The sequence below is a fragment of the Tenebrio molitor genome, chromosome 2 (genome assembly GCF_963966145.1).
Source record: "Tenebrio molitor chromosome 2, icTenMoli1.1, whole genome shotgun sequence".
Classification (NCBI taxonomy): Eukaryota; Metazoa; Arthropoda; class Insecta; order Coleoptera; family Tenebrionidae; genus Tenebrio; species Tenebrio molitor.
The window spans coordinates 16,283,277-16,301,099 of record NC_091047.1 but is presented as its reverse complement, the minus strand read 5'-3'; the positions used below and the strand labels follow the sequence as shown (position 1 = coordinate 16,301,099).

At 34.4% G+C, this 17,823-nt stretch overlaps 4 protein-coding genes and 2 long non-coding RNA genes across 8 annotated transcripts; 3 read left to right on the top strand and 3 right to left on the bottom strand.

Annotated features, from left to right (window-relative positions):
* Positions 1–1,499: 1,499 nt before the first annotated feature.
* On the top strand, positions 1,500–2,731 carry LOC138124805 (uncharacterized). Of its 2 annotated transcripts, XR_011157276.1 has the most exons (3): positions 1,845–2,067; positions 2,133–2,470; positions 2,534–2,731. It is a non-coding gene; the product is annotated as an uncharacterized lncRNA (long non-coding RNA). The 2 variants fall into 2 exon arrangements; XR_011157275.1 differs by having other exon boundaries at positions 1,500–2,067; positions 2,133–2,731.
* On the bottom strand, positions 2,092–3,595 carry LOC138124807 (uncharacterized). The gene is made up of 2 exons (XR_011157279.1): positions 2,746–3,595; positions 2,092–2,688 (listed from the first exon to the last, which is right to left on the bottom strand). It is a non-coding gene; the product is annotated as an uncharacterized lncRNA (long non-coding RNA).
* Positions 3,596–4,252: 657 nt separating this feature from the next.
* On the top strand, positions 4,253–6,660 carry LOC138124787 (glutamic acid-rich protein-like). The gene is made up of 3 exons (XM_069039954.1): positions 4,253–4,525; positions 4,576–5,057; positions 5,150–6,660. The coding sequence occupies exons 1-3, from the start codon at positions 4,448–4,450 to the stop codon at positions 6,591–6,593; spliced, it is 2,004 nt and encodes a 667-aa protein (XP_068896055.1). The 5' UTR covers positions 4,253–4,447; the 3' UTR covers positions 6,594–6,660.
* LOC138124790 (ATP-dependent RNA helicase DDX24) lies at positions 6,601–10,628 on the bottom strand. 2 transcript variants are annotated; one of them, XM_069039957.1, is made up of 9 exons: positions 10,365–10,628; positions 9,360–9,624; positions 9,204–9,308; positions 8,902–9,012; positions 8,695–8,848; positions 8,144–8,641; positions 7,855–8,084; positions 7,630–7,801; positions 6,601–7,024 (listed from the first exon to the last, which is right to left on the bottom strand). In XM_069039957.1, the coding sequence occupies exons 1-9, from the start codon at positions 10,494–10,496 to the stop codon at positions 6,865–6,867; spliced, it is 1,827 nt and encodes a 608-aa protein (XP_068896058.1). In that variant the 5' UTR covers positions 10,497–10,628; the 3' UTR covers positions 6,601–6,864. The 2 variants fall into 2 exon arrangements, with proteins under 2 accessions (XP_068896058.1, XP_068896059.1); XM_069039958.1 differs by having other exon boundaries at positions 8,902–9,006.
* Positions 10,629–11,556: 928 nt separating this feature from the next.
* Positions 11,557–17,695, bottom strand: Cpsf73 (cleavage and polyadenylation specificity factor 73). The gene is made up of 13 exons (XM_069039953.1): positions 17,366–17,695; positions 17,247–17,310; positions 17,101–17,198; positions 16,597–16,725; positions 16,367–16,544; positions 16,222–16,311; positions 15,842–16,168; positions 12,633–12,938; positions 12,317–12,578; positions 12,072–12,259; positions 11,893–12,021; positions 11,719–11,841; positions 11,557–11,668 (listed from the first exon to the last, which is right to left on the bottom strand). Exons 1-13 carry the CDS (start codon positions 17,434–17,436, stop codon positions 11,576–11,578), a joined length of 2,058 nt encoding a protein of 685 aa, XP_068896054.1. The 5' UTR covers positions 17,437–17,695; the 3' UTR covers positions 11,557–11,575.
* LOC138124792 (delta(24)-sterol reductase-like) lies at positions 13,381–15,806 on the top strand. The gene is made up of 3 exons (XM_069039963.1): positions 13,381–13,875; positions 13,933–14,089; positions 14,178–15,806. The coding sequence occupies exon 3, from the start codon at positions 14,178–14,180 to the stop codon at positions 15,771–15,773; it is 1,596 nt and encodes a 531-aa protein (XP_068896064.1). The 5' UTR covers positions 13,381–13,875; positions 13,933–14,089; the 3' UTR covers positions 15,774–15,806.
* Positions 17,696–17,823: the final 128 nt, after the last annotated feature.

Genomic DNA, 17,823 nt, shown 5'->3' with positions numbered 1-17,823 from the left:
TCGAAGCCTCTAATACGGCTGGTCGAGTTCCTTGAACTGTCTGTTCCTTCAAAAGCCAAAAGTATAGTAGCGCCCTCTACCAAAAAACGAAAATTATTTAAATTAAATTAATGAAAAATCGTATTAATGTTTTTTTTTCTTTCAATAATCTACTTTTTGAAGTAGTGTATGTAACATACAAAGTACGATTCTTTTTAAAATGAGCTTTGTACGCGGTTAAGCAGCGAAATACACAAATGTATAAAGTCGGTACAGGTTGCAAAGAACCAGGGGAAAAAATTATGTTGGTAACATTTCTGGTAATTTACAACATTTATAGTTGGCGACGTTGGCGCTTCTTTCTTTCATGAGATTTGAAATCCCTGTCAAATTGATATAACGTTTACAAGGTTTACAAGGAGAACGTTTAATCACATAACCTAAAAGTCAGCAATTTGACAGTGCGTTTGACAGTTAAAAAAATGTAACTAGAATCCCGACGCACACCAAACAAGTAACTGTTGCAGTCGTTGCAAACATCGTTACATTAGGCAAATTTCTCAATGTCGGTTGCAAGATGCTTCTTTGCAACCTGTACCGACTTTAGTGGCGCCCTATCCGGAACAGTAAAAATGCTTGCAACTGATGAACTCGACCAGCCGTATTAGAGGCTTCCGACTCTTATTAATCTAGGAAGCCGTGATTACAAATAATTAATATGTAGTTAAAATGCAATTTTTTTTTTTTTTTGTAGTTTATTTGACGAGTTTGTGTGTAAATTGGGCCTTTTTTGGCACGCATGGGCCATTTTAAAATGCGAGTGAAACAAGCGTTTTAAAGGCCCACGAGTGCCAAAAAAGGTCCAATTTACACACGAACGAGTTGAATACAACGTTTTTTTGTTCGACGAGCCCCTTAAACGCTCCAAATCGCTTAAAACCTTTAAAATTAGCTTGACGTTTCGTTTTGACAAGTTGTGACATTTATCAAAATCCGTTCACATAGGAGAAAATTCTCAAATTCTGACAGTGTCGAACAAATAGTAATTTACGTTATAAGTCCGGTAGGTTACTTGTAACAGTACGAGTTAGACATTATGGACGAGGCGACGTTAGGCGCCGAGTCTAGAATGTCTAAACGAGTACCTGTTACAAGTAAAGTCCATTCATAAATCAAAAAACCACCAACGTCGCATTTTCCTCGATAATTACTATCGGCAACCCTGTCTAGTGTAAAATTTGGTGAGACTTTTAATTTTGAGGTTAAATGTTTATTAAGTGTCTTCTTTTTCTGGGCATGTTTAAGTAAAAATAATAAGAATCAATAAATAAATGAAACGTGCTGCTAATAAAACAATATGAACGAAATTCAAAGCAACTGAATTTAATTTTGAATCAAATAAATGTCATAATTTATATTATCCAACATAGTATGAAAAAATATCTACCTAGGGTTATTTAAATTTTACCAACCTAAAGCAACAGGTGGTGGTTTTTTGATTTTTGAATGGACTTTACTACCGGATGTATATCATAATGTATTTTTCGGCCTCCCAATCTGGGAAATATAGCGTTACCTTACACTTTAGGTCAAGGGAGGTGCGATTTCCCGTACAATGTCAAAAATTTCTAGTGGAATGTGGGAAAAATCTGGTGGAGTACGGGAAAAATGTGCGGACACCGTTGATTTATTCTTTTCACAGTTAATTTAAAATTAAAGTGTCCATACGTTACTTTAATTTGGTGTAGAAAAACACGTTTCCCTGAATAATTTTTCCGATAAATGTGTTTGTTTCATTTATATCGATCGAAAAAGAAAATAATCGTAACAGGGAAAATGCAACCTATTGGGTTGGCAGCTGTATATGTCAAAAAGTTTGACAATTGTCAGGTATTTCATAAATATCTGCAAAATTGCACAATAAAACTAAACCACAGAAGTTGATATATGGTTTTGTGTACCTACTTTATCCAGTACTAGCTGTTAGTGCTAAAGTGCAACTGGAAAATAAAAATTTACAAAACATTCTAACCCCAAAATCTTGTATTCACCTGAAGAAAGATGATTCGTTTTCACCAGGAAGTAGTGGTTAAGTACAAGACATTTTAATAATTTGCAACATTATTAACATAATTTATTTTGTAAAATTACAGTTGTAAACATTTGTTACAATTCTCCCCTTTAGAGAACAATGCAGAAACAATTTGGTAACTGTCAGCTTTATTACTTCTGGGTTGAATGTCAATATGTTGTACTGGTGCTTCTCTTACGGTACTGGTGATGGAATTGTCTGCTGGTACATAGTTATATTGGAAGCAAGTGCTAAAAATTCAAGTAGATTAAAGCACTGTATCGAAGTTTGTGACACAACTCACCATTGTTTGAGCTGTAGCTGCAACACAGTACATTTTGTTTTTGATGTTGAAGGAAGGTCATCAGTCATCATGAATCATTTTAGGAACTTCAATCTTGTGTCCATAGGGCAATCAAGGTTCAAATATTTGTCAATTTTATTAATACCAATTTAACCTGACTTCCATATATTTCTTCACAGTTTCAACCCAGTTTGGATTGGTAATGGCAAATGATCTACAAATATTGGTTTTTGTGTCAGTTATCAATATAATATCTTCTCTTGACATTTTTCATTTTCAGAGTATATAACTCCTTTCGGAGACAGGCACCACAAACACCTATTAATAAAACTGTCTGTAATAAAATATGGTTTATTAAAAATTTGTGAATTAAAGAATAGTTATTACATACTTTCGTGAGAAGAAATTGTCCTATGTAACGTTTCGATTTTTGTGGTAATAATTCAGAATTTAGTCCTGCCACTAGTTGTACTGCCTCTGGTGTCACATTTAACTCACTCTATATTATATACTAGACATTTTTTTCACTCGATTAATACACCAAAATCAAATTTTGAAGCACGACCGTGAAAATTTAGCCGGCAAATAATTTGTTAGGAAAAAAACAAATGAGCGGTCACGGTCGTCAAGGAATTGATTCCACAGCATTAGATTCTTTATTGACGATGTCAAATTCTACAATAAAATTAGTCTTGATTTTTAAAAGATTTAATATTTTGGTCAGCCGAGAAGTCTAATACAAATGTCGTACGGGACGTATTTTCCGACCCTCCAACTAATCAGGCACTCGGCTGCGCCATCGTGCCCGAAACCAGTTGTCGTGCCGGAAAGTTCACATCCCGTACTCTAATGTAAATAACTATTATTTCATACTGGAAGTCTCTTGTGCATCATCATTTTATTTCAAAAATTAAAAAATCACATTGTGAAAATAGCATCACCTTTTTTCCTGTGGCAACGGCCGTTGCTATTGTTTTTCTAGATCGGATATTTTTTGACTTTTTCACTTTTCAATGTCAGATTTGATGTATAAAAGGAAAACAGTCCGGTAGGTGTTGCTAAGTGACACTTTCCGGCTCTGATACTGTTATAACCAGTGTCCGGACGAAATAGTACCAGACAAGTCGACCAGTACAACTTTGCGTAATACCCCACTCACATATAAACACGATTCAGCTGGTTCGTTTTCAATAACACGGAACCAGCTGAATCGTGTTTATGTGCGAGCGAGGGATTACGCAAAGTTGTACTGGTCGACTTGTCCGGTACTATTTCGTCCGGACACTGGTTATAACTCACCTACCGGACTCAAATTGATGATGCAATCGAGCATCTACCGGACAGTATGAAATAATAGTATGTTATACGCCAAGGTAGAGAAGACATTTTTTTAAGCCGAGGTAGTTTATTCCCCGAGAAGGAATAAAGAAGCGAGGCTTAAAATTGTCTTCTCTAGCGTGGTGTATATATTATTTTTTTCACTACTAGATCCGTTAAAACCCTTTCTAATAATAATTATTAATTAAATTTGTTTGTCCGATGCGACGATCCGAGTTCTCATTTTTCAACGGTTGCTATGAAAATTGAAAATCGTCTGTCTACGTTAAGCAATAAAATCAAAGAAAATCTTTCGTTGCTAGGGGACGGCTGTTCATTATTGACCTTGGTTAATAATGAAAATTATTATTAACCTTGGGAGAGAAATTCTACTTCTGGGGTCGGTTCGAGAGTCAATAATGACGCCTTCTGAGACTAGTAGTGAAAAAAATATATTATAGTCGTTTTCAATTACATCCGTGCTGTCAATATGACAGTATGTTGGCATCACTTGCCGTTTCAGTTTAGTAATTTTGGTGGAAATTAGAGGTTCGTCATAGGGTTCGTCATATTCCCGCCATTATCAATGACAGTGACAGCCTAGCGATTTAGGTTATAATTTTTACCATGGGTTATATTTTGTTATAGTTGAAAGTTGAAGTTGATTTACTCGTCAACTGTGACCGAAAATTGTGTTTTCTTTTTTTTCCAAATACACAATCGATGTTAAATCGACTTTTTTTTGTAAGTTAATAAATATAACTTTTAAACGAACGATGGATGTGGACGTAGTCAACGACATTTATGCCAATTTGGAAAGTAACGAACCAGATTTGGACCTGGAAGTTGAAAAAGTAATTGACTAAATAAAAAGCCCAGAAGCATTTCATTATGATTATTTTAGTTGCAGCAACAAAATAGTGACCTTCAACTACACATTGAATCGTTAGAATGTGATGTAGAAAAGTTATGTTCAAAGATAATGGACATGAAAAAGACTCAAGATAATCTTGCAAAGAATATATCAGAATTGTTCAAAACTGCTAAAGCAGAAATTGAAAGAAAAGATAGAATTATATCAGATTTAAGAAGTCAGTTAGATGGTTATATCTCTCAAACAAGAGTTATTACAGTACCATCTAAAAGGAGTAGAGAGAACACTATAAGCAAATCAGATATAGATTCTTCAACTAAAAAAATTAAGAGGGATAATGAAAACCAAGCAAGAAAACATAATTCTAGTTCTCAAAAGAACAGAAGTCGTTCAAGATCAAGAGATAGGTATAAGAGTCATTATAAGGAAAGAAGTAGGGATCAGTCCAAGAAGGAAATTAAAAGTGGCAAATTAGATAAACATAAGCCGAACAAAGAAACCAGTTTAATTAGGTATTAATTTAATTAAAAAGTCTTAAGTTATGTAATTAAAACATTTCAAAATTGATGTTGCATTTCATTAATACCTTTTATATTTTTTCCAGGGTAGATTGTAATAAAACAAATAAATCCACCATTAAGGTTGAATGTGAGGCTAATGTAAAAAATCAAAAAGAGAATATGCAAAGTGTGTCTTGTAAAACTAATGATAAAATGCCAATAAAGACTGATGAGATATTATCAGAAATGGTTCAGGATGCATATGTTAGAATTGTAAAAAATAATGCAACAGAAGAAGTTATGGATTCAAATAATTTGGAAATTAAAAGTTGTAGTATAATAACATGTAAAAGGAATGATGATATCAAAGAAGCTAAATTGGAAAAATCTTGTGTAAAAGTTGCACTCAAGGAAATAACAAAAGAAAATAAAAGGGTTGAAAAGAATATTCTGGAATTCACAGAGAAACAGATCGTGAAAGAAAATATAGTTGCTAATAAACATGACAGTACAGATAGTGTGAAAAAATACAAAACAAATAAACCAAAAATTGAAGAAGTCACCAGTAAATTGCTGAAGAGACAGGAAGTAGGCTTAGTATCTACTTCCACCGCATTGCCAGATCAAGATGTAAAGGTAGGTACTGAATCTGAAAGTGACAAACAATCAATTAAAAATGAGAAAAATCTTAGTTCAGTTATATCAGTAGAAGGATCATTTATAGATAAACTTAATGATAAAACAGTCAATAATTTAACTTTAGATGTAAACTGTGAAAAGACTAATTTAATTCTCAACATTGAAAATTTTGAAAAGAGTACACAATCAAACAAAATAAAAAAATGCATTAATGAAAAGTTAAGTAGTCCTGACGGATCAGGAGATGATAAAAAGAAAGGAATCCAAATAAGTAATGACTCAAAGTTGAAAAAACACAGAGAGAGTCTCACAGACAAAGAATACAAACATGAAAAAAATACAAATAAAATCGATGAAGATAAACCAGAATCTGACCGTGTTTTAAGAAGCTCAACAAGAAGGCACAGTGTTCGAGAAAATATTGAGAAAAATAAAGACAGAACAGTAGATAACCAAGAAAACCAAAAAAATGAAAATATGGAACATGAGAGTTTATGTAAGTCACAGTTAACTCCTCATATTTTATCACCTAACTTTGTAAGTATTGGCCTAACTCATGAAGGAGATATTCCTGTGTTGCACATAGCTGATACAAATAATTCAGAAAATGATAGGAACAAGAGTTTATTTGTGGATTATGGTCTAACTGTTACATCATCCTCACCTAGTACAAAAAATAGCACTATAGAAGACTTGAAGATTTTATCTTTAAATGAAAACAACGTTGAGAATGAAAACAAAACAAGTTCAGAAATTAATATTTCACAACGTTCAGAGGCTAACTTAAGTATCAAACTAAGTAGCGATAGCTCCACAGTAACAAAATCACTACTAGATGGACAAAAAACAGTTAGTGGTGCATCGTCTGGAAGAAAACGACGTAGAGTTATTTTCACCATGATTGATTAATTTAAACTGATGTATGTACAAAATTTATTCACTTTATTTACACTCAAATATATGTTTGTAAAGATAATGCTCATTTAAAAAAATACATTGTACACAAAATTGTTGACTACTAAAAACAGGATTAGAGCACTGGGTTTTACTGAATATTCTTCTCGTAAGTTTTTGATTATTCATAAACTTGCCCGCTGAACCACTTTTTTAAAGATACATTTTCTTGCATTTTATTTATTAGTACATTACATATGTACATTATTCAGATATAATGACAAAACTATGGAATTTTGGACGTCACCAAAGACGAAAATTGTGGATAATTCCCAGTAAATCCTGCAGGAAATATAGGTCTTGCAAGTAGAGACGTTAATTCCTTTCTTTTAACATCGGCGAATTTTTTCCGAGACGAAATGGTAGAACTGTCGTATTTTTTTGAACTAATGTAGTTGAGTTAAGGATTATATTATGTGAAATAAAATACAATATGCAAAGATACGGTTAAGTATCTTTCATGACATAAATGATCCTGATCATTTTACGAGTAGTTAAAGAGCTTTGTCTCTTAAAACGTCAATGCTTTTTCATAAATATTTAAAACAGAATTCTAAAAAAAAGGGATTTTTATGATTTAAGCTAGTCCATTCACGTTGGATTTTCCTCTCAAGGTCAAATAATTAAATTTTTTACCTCTGTAATTATGTTTTGTAAATAGTGACATGCAGGTAAACACCCTACAGGTTGGATTGAGCATTGCTAAATCGCATTATGTTGGTTAGCTGCATGTCACTATTTACAAAACAATTAGAGCCAAAAAATTAAATTATTTGACCTTGAGAGGAAAATCCAACGTGAATGGACTTTAGTGTGACACGATACTAAATTTTACAGAAAATTCTGTAAAAATGACAAAGGCAGACTATGATCCTGATCGAGGGTCTCTCTCATTTTATAACAAATTTTCTACAAAATTTAGCATCGTGTCATACAGCCTTTTAGACCAAGTGGGTTTCTGAATTTATTTATTGACAGCTACAAAGGATACAAATCGTCGACGATAATATCCATTTCCTTGGCCGCTTTTCGTAACCATCCTTCCTCTGAATTTTCTTTGCGCATGTCTAATTCTAATTTATCCAGCTGTCGCCCCAAATTAACTATATGTTTTACGGATTTTAAGCAGTCTTCTTGCACAGGAAACATGGGCAAATCTTGACCTTGAATTAATCAATAATTCAATTATTCCGCATGTTGACTTAAGTTAACGTACTTTTATTCAATGTCTTGCACATCCTGACGTAACTCTGTATTTCAGACGGGTCTATTAAAAGAACTGTAATACCCAGTTGAGTTGCACGAGCCGTGCGTCCAGACCTGTGAAGATAACTTTCACTGGTTCTGGGAGTTTGATAATGTAAAACGTGTTTAATTTTAGGAATATCCAGACCTCGGGCAGCAACGTCGGTCGCTACCAGTATACCACGTTCGTCTTTGGTGAACCTTAAAAATGTACATTTATTTATATTTACGATTGATTAATTGTAGTGAGTTCTAAATACTTTTCTAGATTCCTTAACCGCTGCGTCTGCTTCATCAGCGAGTGTAGTGGTAAAGCACGACAACCTAAAATATTCAACAAATTCGACACTCGTCGCACGCATCCGATCGAGTTACAAAAAATTAACGTTCGACTTGGATATTTTTGTAAAAAATAATAAACGTAATAATCTTTTTCTTCAATTGGGCAACTGATTCGGTACTCGGTCAACGTTTCTGGCATACCACTACCTTTTGTAATATCTACTATTTTGGCATTAGTTATTCCCAAAGCGTCAATGATATTTTGTAACTTGTGTTGAGGGCTCATTTTGTACTTTTTCGATTTTTTAAGCAAATACTTCGGTAAATCATGAACCAAAGTGAGTGTCGCTGAAAATATAAAATTTTGTCGTTTTTTCATGGCGGTTTTGTCATTATTGATTCGATCTAATATGTTGTGAAGTTCCTCAAAATGCCCTTTCTCCAACATTCTATCGGTTTCGTCGATTGCCAAAAATCTGTTTACACGTTAATTAGATAATGAAGCAAGATGTGAAAATTATAAATAAACCTGATATCGCTGATTTGGGACAAATGCGAATTTCCTTGTTGTATTAACTCCCACAATCGTCCAGGAGTGGCAACTACTATTTCTGGACCCATTTTGAGAATCCTTTCTTGTTTTACCGCCGCCATTCCGCCAACAACAATCGCAATACTTACATCTTAAACAGTTTAATGATACAGAATATAAAAATCAATATTTTCATTGTATTACCAGTAAATTTGGCGACTGCTGTAAGATGATTTTTTATTTGTACAGCCAATTCCCTCGTGGGAGTCAATATCAAACCATATAAAGACTTTCTTGAATTAGTCAGTTCTGAAACTGACAAAAATAAATATGTTTGTTGGGAACAACCAAAGACAACAATCAATCAATTTACAGCCTAGATTAGTTTTCCATTATAAAGAAGAAATTAACAGAAACAAACAACAGTTTGTTTTTAGACAATTATTTTAATTTTATTGCGTTTCATATCAACTAAACCCAGTACCAAATACAATACAAAAACATACCAGGTATTTTAGCTTTCTCTTTTAAAATTCCTGATAAGATGGGAAGGCCAAATCCCAACGTTTTTCCACTACCCGTTTCAGCAACTCCAACAATATCTCTACAACCTGGAATTAGTACATATAATGTCTACAGTGCGCAGCTATTAAACCTTTAACCCAAAATTGCTGCTGGCAAAGTTAATGATTGTATCAATGTTGGTTCTGTGAAACCCAGAGCAGTAAGGGCCTTAATTAACAGATCAGGCAGACCAAAATTGCTCCAAACTGTAGGGTCCTCAATATTGCTATCATTATTGCAATCTTCAATAAATACATCACCACTATGACCAGATGTTGATGGAGTTATAAGAGTTCTGGCTTCACCTGGAGATAATTTTCGTTTTTTCTTTGTTAACTTTTTACTGTGGTTATGCTTCAATTCCTACAAGGATAATAATAACATATAGGAGTCTTTGAATAAAAGTACTTCAACATATTAAGAAACATTCAGCTGTATGTAATACAGGGTGTCCCAACATTGGCGTACTAACTACTTACTACCTTATCGAGGATGTTTAAATGTACCGTGTGATCAAATTTAAAAAAAATCAGAGTAGGCGAAAATGGTGGTTTGAATCAATCGTGGAACCAATCAAAGCATCAGAATAGCACAATCCAGGTAACTTGATTTTTTTAATTGATCGCACCTTAATGAAAAACATTTTTCAGACAAAAAAATAAATTATTATTATTATTAACGGTAATACAATGTAAACAAAGATATACTCGTACAATGCAATGTTACCGTAATGGATTCAAAATATTTTTTTTCATTTCTAAAGCTAAATTCTCTATTATGCAGGATTAGATATTGGTAGTGAGTGATCTCGTACTTTGTGATAATATGTACAATTAGAGGTAGTTACCATGACAATTAAGTACATATATTTCAAAATAATTGACCTGTTAAGTTACGTTTTTAAGTAGTCATTAAAATATCAGGTAAAAATGTTTAAAAAAATCAATCTTTTTTGTAGAAGATATGGACCTATTTGTTACACTAAATGTGGCAACATTTAATACTCTAAGTTGATCCGCGAATTTTGGGGCACCCAGTATACATCAACAAAGGAAACGTCTCGATCTTATAGCATTGTCAATTTTTTTTTATAAAAACCATACCTTTGTTGCCTTATTTGTAAAATTAAGGGTACTATAATTTGTGCATTCCTCGACACCTATCAAACCCTCAGAATTAAGATTTGGATCTATGTCAATATGTTTCCAGTTTATTTTACACTTATTTTTAACCATTATTTATCGATGTGTATTTACTTTTTGTTCCAACGAGAACACAAGAATAAAACTTTTGTTTTCACAAAATATACATTAACACCGTTAACACCTATTATAACCTCTTTCAACCTTCTAAACTGAACATAACCTATCTTCTAGAGATGGTACAAAAATACTGGATCTGTTATTTAGTAACAGGTATCTTTAAACAGTTCCACGGAACAGATATCGGTTGTGTCAGATAACAGGTACCTACAATACTGGTTAGCACAAGCTTCGCGCAGACTCGTACTCGTACATCTCTGCTCGTACCTATACCAAATGCGGATACTTGTTACTTGTTAAGTTGTTATTATTATTTGTTACTGCTCTCCTCAGTCTACTGTTCCTTTGCTCGTGCCTGAAAGGATTGATCATGTAGTACCTACTTACACGCATTTTCACGCACACTTAAATTGTTTTGTTTCTTAATTTAAATGATTAAATATGTTGTTTGTTAGGGTTGTGAATGGAAAATAGAAATTGAAATTGAGAATAGAAATCGATTTTTTTTTCTCCCAACAATAATCGTTTCTGTCATAACCGAATCGATTCTGTGCATCCGTAGTTGGTGGAACACTACCCCTAACCGCCAAACCTGTTTGACACTGATCACAGACTAAAGATATATATTGATCTGGAGCCTATCTGGAGTTCTGGACAGTGTCAAGAGCAGGACCAATAACTAATACTGTGTGTGGCGGTAACAAGTATTTTGTAACAGGTATTTGGAATAGGTACGAGTCAGGAACAGTTCCCAGCATACCTATTATCGAAAAATACTGATTCGTACCACCTCTACTATCTTCAGTCTTCACCATGGACCATGTGAAATATTTTGACACATGCGCACAAAATATACCCAGTGACCAAGAAAATGTAGAAAAAAGCGTAGAAATATGACGTGTTTTTATTTTTAAATATCCTCTGCAATCTTAGAATAAAGAAAAATTCAATAGTTAATATAGGTATAGTAATTCATACAATTATTGTCTTGTATTTTTTGTACAAATTTATAAATGACAATGAAAGACAAAAGAAAAGAATTGGTAAGTTTATTAAATTTGTGGAGGAGCCAATGACTGATACAGCTTTGAAACGGCGGTTTCTACAATTTGCTTGAAAGTTTCGTCTTCAGGACAAGTGACCTCCTGGAATAAAAATTAAATTATGTCTCATTTACACTTTTTTTTCACATTACCAAATTTGACAGATCAATATCAGCTTTCTTGTCGTTTACGGTAACGTACAGTTTTTCACCTTTAAACATTTTTGGAACTGAATCCTCGCCGAACATGTCTTGCAGCATCTCTATAAGACATTCCTACGAAATTTTCAATTGAAGTTGATAAAGAATTAAATCTCAAAGGTCCACCTTAAAATGCATGCGATCTACTTTCACACTGGTCGATAAATTTTTAATAGGTGCATCTAACAAATCAGCTTGAAGAATTGCTGCTACGATGGCATCGGCATACATGTCGTTCACAGGATTGGCGACCCACTACAAAGTACATATCACACGACAAAGACAAATTTTTTGAACAAAATCACCTCTAAAGTAACAATTTTACTGTCTATTGTAATATCAATTGCGTTAAAAGCTCTGGTCTTTTTGTCTCCTTCAACTGGCTCTAGTAGTCCGGCAACTTGAGTTATCAAATGACGGAGAACTCCCGTGTTTCCTGAATAGTGTATACTTTGCCTTTGCATAATTTGACTCATACTCATGTCGGTATATTCTTCAAAAAAAAAAAATCAATAATATAAAAAAGTATTGGTCGTTTTTTTCGAATTACTTGGCAAATCATTGGCTGCTAGTAAATGATAGTTGAAATTTCTCTTAACCAAAACTCCCGATAATGTATTTCCAGGTTTAGGTTTGTCAACTGCAAGACTTCCCATGACTTTCGCTGTTTTTTCACCTCTAAAATACAATTCAACGCAATGTGTGTTCCGCGGATTATGAAGGTACATCGTAGTGTTAGGATCGTCTTCGTATTCTCGTTGAAGAGCTGCTTTCAAACGACTCATCTCATTTTGTTCGCCATGCACTAGTACCTAAAATACACGTTACATTTTACACAAATACAATTTAAAACAATTGATACTTACAACATGTGGTGGTTTAAGAATTCGTATGAACTCGCTGGTCTGTTGATAATCCGTATGTGCCGAGAACGATATGTAATCTACCGACATCTTTAATGGTAATTTTTGGCCGACCATGGTAGTAATTTCTTCCGGTTCGGAAAGGATTGTTTTAGCCAGAGTACCTTCTACACAATAACCGGCTATGATGACACCGTTTTTCGCATCTGTGCACCATGATTCGAACAATTCTCGCGACAGACCGCTCTGCATCATACCGGGGGATGCCATAATTACGCACGGACCAATATCTTCGAAATGATCTATACCCTAGCAATAATAATTAATAATTAGCAATAAAAAATGAACCGCGAAAAAACAGAACATGACTACATGAGAGCTCAACATTTTGACTTAATTGGAAAAATACAATATTATTTGGATGAAAACTGAGGTGGTACATTCAGTTTACATTTATTACAGTGAATAATTTAAAATGCAAAAAATCGGACGGATAATTGTGGTTCTCATTTTTCGCTCTACATAAATTTTGATCAAATATTTCCAAAGTTCCAAACTATTCCTAAAGTGAAAATGTTCTTTCTCATTTTTCGCTCTACATAAATTTTGATAAAATATTTCCAAAGTTGCAAACTATTCCTAAAGTGAAAATGTTTCCAATATGTAAATATGTACTGTACATATTTACACCAGACATGTACAGTTCTGTTCACGGAAAAAACATACAAGTCTTGAGAGAGATTTTTGCAATTTTTTGGCTGTGTATGTTATTTTAACTCGTAGTAAGTACATACTACAGTAGGGTACAGATTGACAATAACTTGGCGCTTAAGGCAGATAAGAAAATGTGAATTTCTGGATGACAAGGATATCTACAGGTATATACTCTTTGCTTGTCCAAAAACTAAACATTAGACTGACAAGAGTTATCACGTAACTTTCGGTTTATCTCAAATTTGACATATTTCTCATACTTATAGTGCAAACTTTTCGTTAAGCACTGCACATGAACTGTATGATGTCAAAAATCTGAATCAATTAAGAGTGCTTGACTGCTTGATGGCATTCTAATTTCTGTGGCGTCCGGTGTATGTGCTATGTGGTTCCACGTGTCCTCGTAATTCAATAATAATAGTACCTACATAAGAATATGCGTTGTCGAGATTACACCATTCGAGAACACATTTAAAAAGTTTTAATTAAATTCATCATTTCTACAACAAAATTATATGCGTAACCGAAAAATGTAGGTACTAAAATCGATTAAAAAAACACCGCAATACCTATTAGCGTTTGTTTGTAGATACAAAAACGAGGTTAAAGATCAACAAGCTCTTTATCTGTGTTGATTACGTTCCTTCGTTATCTAGTCAATTGGAGACAATTTTAATATACGTAAAGTAATAATATTTGCTTTCACAACTCCGCCAACTGGATTGAAATATATTCCATAATATAAAGTAAGTACATAAATAAAACATTCAACACGTAGTCGGCAAAGGTTAGAAAAGCAATATTTTTTTCTGAATTCATTTTTCACGTTTGCAGATGCCGAAAGCGAATTTTAAAGCACGTTTAATCCAGTTTCTGGAAAACCATCGTGGCCTGGTTATTGTTGTCTTCTGCTTGCCTGCCAGCTTCATTTTTAACTTACTGCTGACACTTCGAAGAACAATCAATCGACTATCCAGCAGTCCCAAACATCACGAGAACCGTGTTCAGGCTATACAAAAACAAATACAAAAATGGAACAAAATCCCCAAAATCGAACGTAAATTGTTGTGCACCTCACGTCCAAACTGGCTGAGTTTGTCAACAACTTTCTACAGAAAAGACTTGTGCCACCAAATCAACATCGACTTATTTGACATTTTAGAACTGGATGAACATAACTTGACCATCAGGGTCGAACCGATGGTGACGGTAGGAGAGATTACCAAGTTTCTCATACCTAAGGGATATACACTGGCTGTAACTTTAGAGATAGCTGATGCCACTTTGGGTGGTTTGGCGTTAGGAACCGGAATGACGACGCATTCACATCAAGTAGGCCTCTACCACGAAAATATAACTTCGTATGACGTAATTCTACACGACGGGAGTCTCGTGAGAGCGACACCTAACGAAAATTCCGATCTTTATCGAACCTTGCCCTGGTCTCACGGTAGTTTAGGTTTTCTGGTTGCTTTAACGTTGAAACTTGTCAAAGTGAAACCGTTTATCAAGATGAATTACGTTCCGGTTCAAGGGAAAAAAGAATACTGCGACATGATACGACTGCTGTCTGGTGACGGCACTCCCGATTATCCAACAGTCGATTACTTGGAAGCCACGATATTTAATCCGCAACAGGCCGTAATTATGACAGGTACCTACTCTGATTACGATTCGAGTTTACCATTGAATCACGTGACTAGATGGTATAAACCTTGGTTCTACAAGTATACTGAAAGTTTCCTGAAGAAAGGCAAACATACAGAATTGATTCCGTTACGTGAATATCTGTTAAGGCACAATCGGCCCATTTTCTGGGTCGTAGAATCGATGATTCCGTTCGGTAATCACCCAGTATTTCGCTTCTTCTTGGGATGGCTTTTACCCCCCAAACCTGCTTTCCTGAAATTTACAACCACTCCAGGCGTCAGAGCCTACACCTTCACCAGACAAGTCTTTCAAGACATAGTTTTACCGATACGAAAATTGGAAGATCAAATCGACAAATCAAACGAACTCTTTGACGTTTATCCACTTCTCGTTTATCCTTGCAGGATTTACGATCGAGGACCGGCTTCTGGTCAGCTGAGGGCGCCTCGCAGCGAATATATGGTAGAAGGTACCAATTACGCCATCTACAACGACTTGGGCATTTATGGAGTTCCTGGCTACGTCAAAAGGAAAGAAAAATACAATGCTGTTTACGCCATGAGAGAAATGGAAAAGTTCACTAGGGACGTTGGGGGATTTTCGTTTTTGTACGCAGACATTTTCATGACAAGAGACGAATTCGATCAAACGTTTGACCTGAAGTTATATGAAAATGTTAGAGTGAAATATGGCGCTGAAGGCTCGTTCCCTCATCTTTATGACAAAGTTAAGCCAGAGATAAACGTGTTTGAAATTGGCGATCAGTATGAAATTAAATGAATTAGACAGATAAAATAAACGTATCGATTTCCAGTCTTTTTTTTCCAAAAGTAGGTACTCAGACTCACCTTCAAGTTTGATATGTGTTTAAAGACAAACGGATTGTTAATGGCGATCTGTCTTCTGATCTTATCGTTCATCGCGTTGATGTACGTCTGATACACGGCCATGCATTTCTTTGCCAGGGAAGAAGCATAATAGATAGGTATGTCATGCAGATCTGGATGCTGACTCCAGTACTCATCCAGTATTAACAACAATTCTTGCGCTCGTCCTAAAGCAAAAACTGGTATAAGGCAACGTCCTCCTCTGTTGACGATATCGTGAACTAAATTGGTAAATCGACTCTCACGTTCTTCTCTTTTCTCATGTATGTGAGTGCCATAAGTGGACTCCTGAAAGTTGGCATTGACAATTACATAACTGGTACAATTAAAAGTAAAATTACTGTAATTAAAACATCTGGATGGACCGTTGGAATCTCTGCAGCCATAAGGTGACGATCTTCCTGACGCGAAAAGTCACCTGTGTATAAAATCTACAATTTGTAAAATTAATGTTTTTAACTTGTCCAAATTAGGTATTATCATTACTTTAACACCAGCAATTTCAATCATGAACATTGCCGCTCCCAGAACATGCCCTGCATTATAAGCCCAAAATTTAATTCCCAACACATCTTTTTCTTCATGAAAGTTGATAGTTTCAATTTTATCCATACTAGCTTCCAAGTCTGCTTCAGTATACAGCATTTGTTCAGTTGCAATATTGCTGCAACATCCTTGTCATATATACATCAGGGATTTTTAAAATATGTACTTACCTAACTTTAATATAATCTGATAATAACCAACGATAGATAGCTTTAGTTGCATGAGTCATAAAACATCTTCCTTTAAAGCTTGTCTTTTGTAAAAACCACGGCAACGCCCCACAGTGGTCCAAATGAAAACTAAAATTACATATAATTAATAAAAACTCAGGACTATTAAAGGGTCTTCAAATAAATTTATATTTAGAGCAACCTATGGAAATTCAATTGTTTGCAACATTTTTCCAGCGTAGAAAATGACACAAGAAACGTCTGGCATTTTAACGAAGTAAAACTCGTTAGAAAATAGTTTTAATTTTTGTAGTGCATTCTCCCTATTCCCCCTCCATGGAATATGACAATATGAAATTGGGAGAAAGCTTAGTATGTAATCTGTGTAACTCCGGAGAATAATTGGTTACCTACAAAAATTACTTTACACTGTTAACAGAATTAGAATGTCGCCTATGCCTACTCTAAATATGTATTTATTTGAAGACCCGATACAAACATTACTGAGAAATTAAAAGTAAATCAATTTCATCTGCTTCAATTAAGTCAACAAAAGGTAAAGCATCCATGCCAGATAATCCCGGATGAATTCCACAGTCAAGCTGAAAATCCACTATTAACATGAAAACAACACAAAAGAAAAAACTGACCATAATTTTTTTTCCTTTAAATTCAATCATTATGCAAGAGCGACCTACTTCTTGGCCTGCTCCCCTAAAAATTCCACATTAATTGCAAATTTCATCTCAAATCCTAAAAACCAACGTACAGCGGCCGAATAGTTAGCTGATCACTTTCTTCTGCTGGTACTTGAGAATCTGGTTTTCTTTTAAGTGACATTTTCGTTAGACGTTAGAGAACGAGAACTACAAAAATTCTCACAATTCCTTACTTCATTCCAAACTTGTGTTGAGTTTGAGTGTTGTTTTTTAATCTTTCGACTCCTCACCTCATAACCGAACTTTTTGTTAGGTTTTAATTGAACTTAACCTACAATTTCTAGTCGCACGTTTCTGATTAAAACGCGCAGTCGCACGCACAGAACAAGTCACGCATCACTGTTTCATCAGTTTGAATTTTGTGAATTTTTGACACATGAAATATATAGCAAAAAACGAAGATTTTTTCTTTATGGAAAACATTAACCAAAATTGTATGACTGTTCTTTATCTATGGACTGTATGTCAAAAAAAAGTGTAATCACATCAAATTTAAAGGAGTCTTTTC

Excerpts from the sequence above, each read along its gene's own strand:
- LOC138124790 (XM_069039957.1), bottom strand. The coding sequence starts at position 10,496 with ATGGTTAAAAATAAGTGTAAAATAAACTGGAAACATATTGACATAGAT. Across the intron at positions 9,013-9,203 it reads AGAGAAAGCTAAAATACCTG|TTTCAGAACTGACTAATTCA; the intron begins GTATGTTTTTGT and ends TATTTTTGTCAG. Across the intron at positions 7,025-7,629 it reads GATATTATCGTCGACGATTT|TTCAAAAAAATACGACAGTT; the intron begins GTATCCTTTGTA and ends CAACTACATTAG.
- Cpsf73 (XM_069039953.1), bottom strand. The coding sequence starts at position 17,436 with ATGTCACTTAAAAGAAAACCAGATTCTCAAGTACCAGCAGAAGAAAGT. Across the intron at positions 17,311-17,365 it reads CAGCTAACTATTCGGCCGCT|GGGAGCAGGCCAAGAAGTAG; the intron begins GTACGTTGGTTT and ends TGGAATTTTTAG. Across the intron at positions 16,312-16,366 it reads TTGAAATTGCTGGTGTTAAA|ATTTTATACACAGGTGACTT; the intron begins GTAATGATAATA and ends TACAAATTGTAG.
- LOC138124787 (XM_069039954.1), top strand. The coding sequence starts at position 4,448 with ATGGATGTGGACGTAGTCAACGACATTTATGCCAATTTGGAAAGTAAC. Across the intron at positions 4,526-4,575 it reads TGGACCTGGAAGTTGAAAAA|TTGCAGCAACAAAATAGTGA; the intron begins GTAATTGACTAA and ends TGATTATTTTAG. Across the intron at positions 5,058-5,149 it reads AAAGAAACCAGTTTAATTAG|GGTAGATTGTAATAAAACAA; the intron begins GTATTAATTTAA and ends TATTTTTTCCAG.
- LOC138124792 (XM_069039963.1), top strand. The coding sequence starts at position 14,178 with ATGCCGAAAGCGAATTTTAAAGCACGTTTAATCCAGTTTCTGGAAAAC.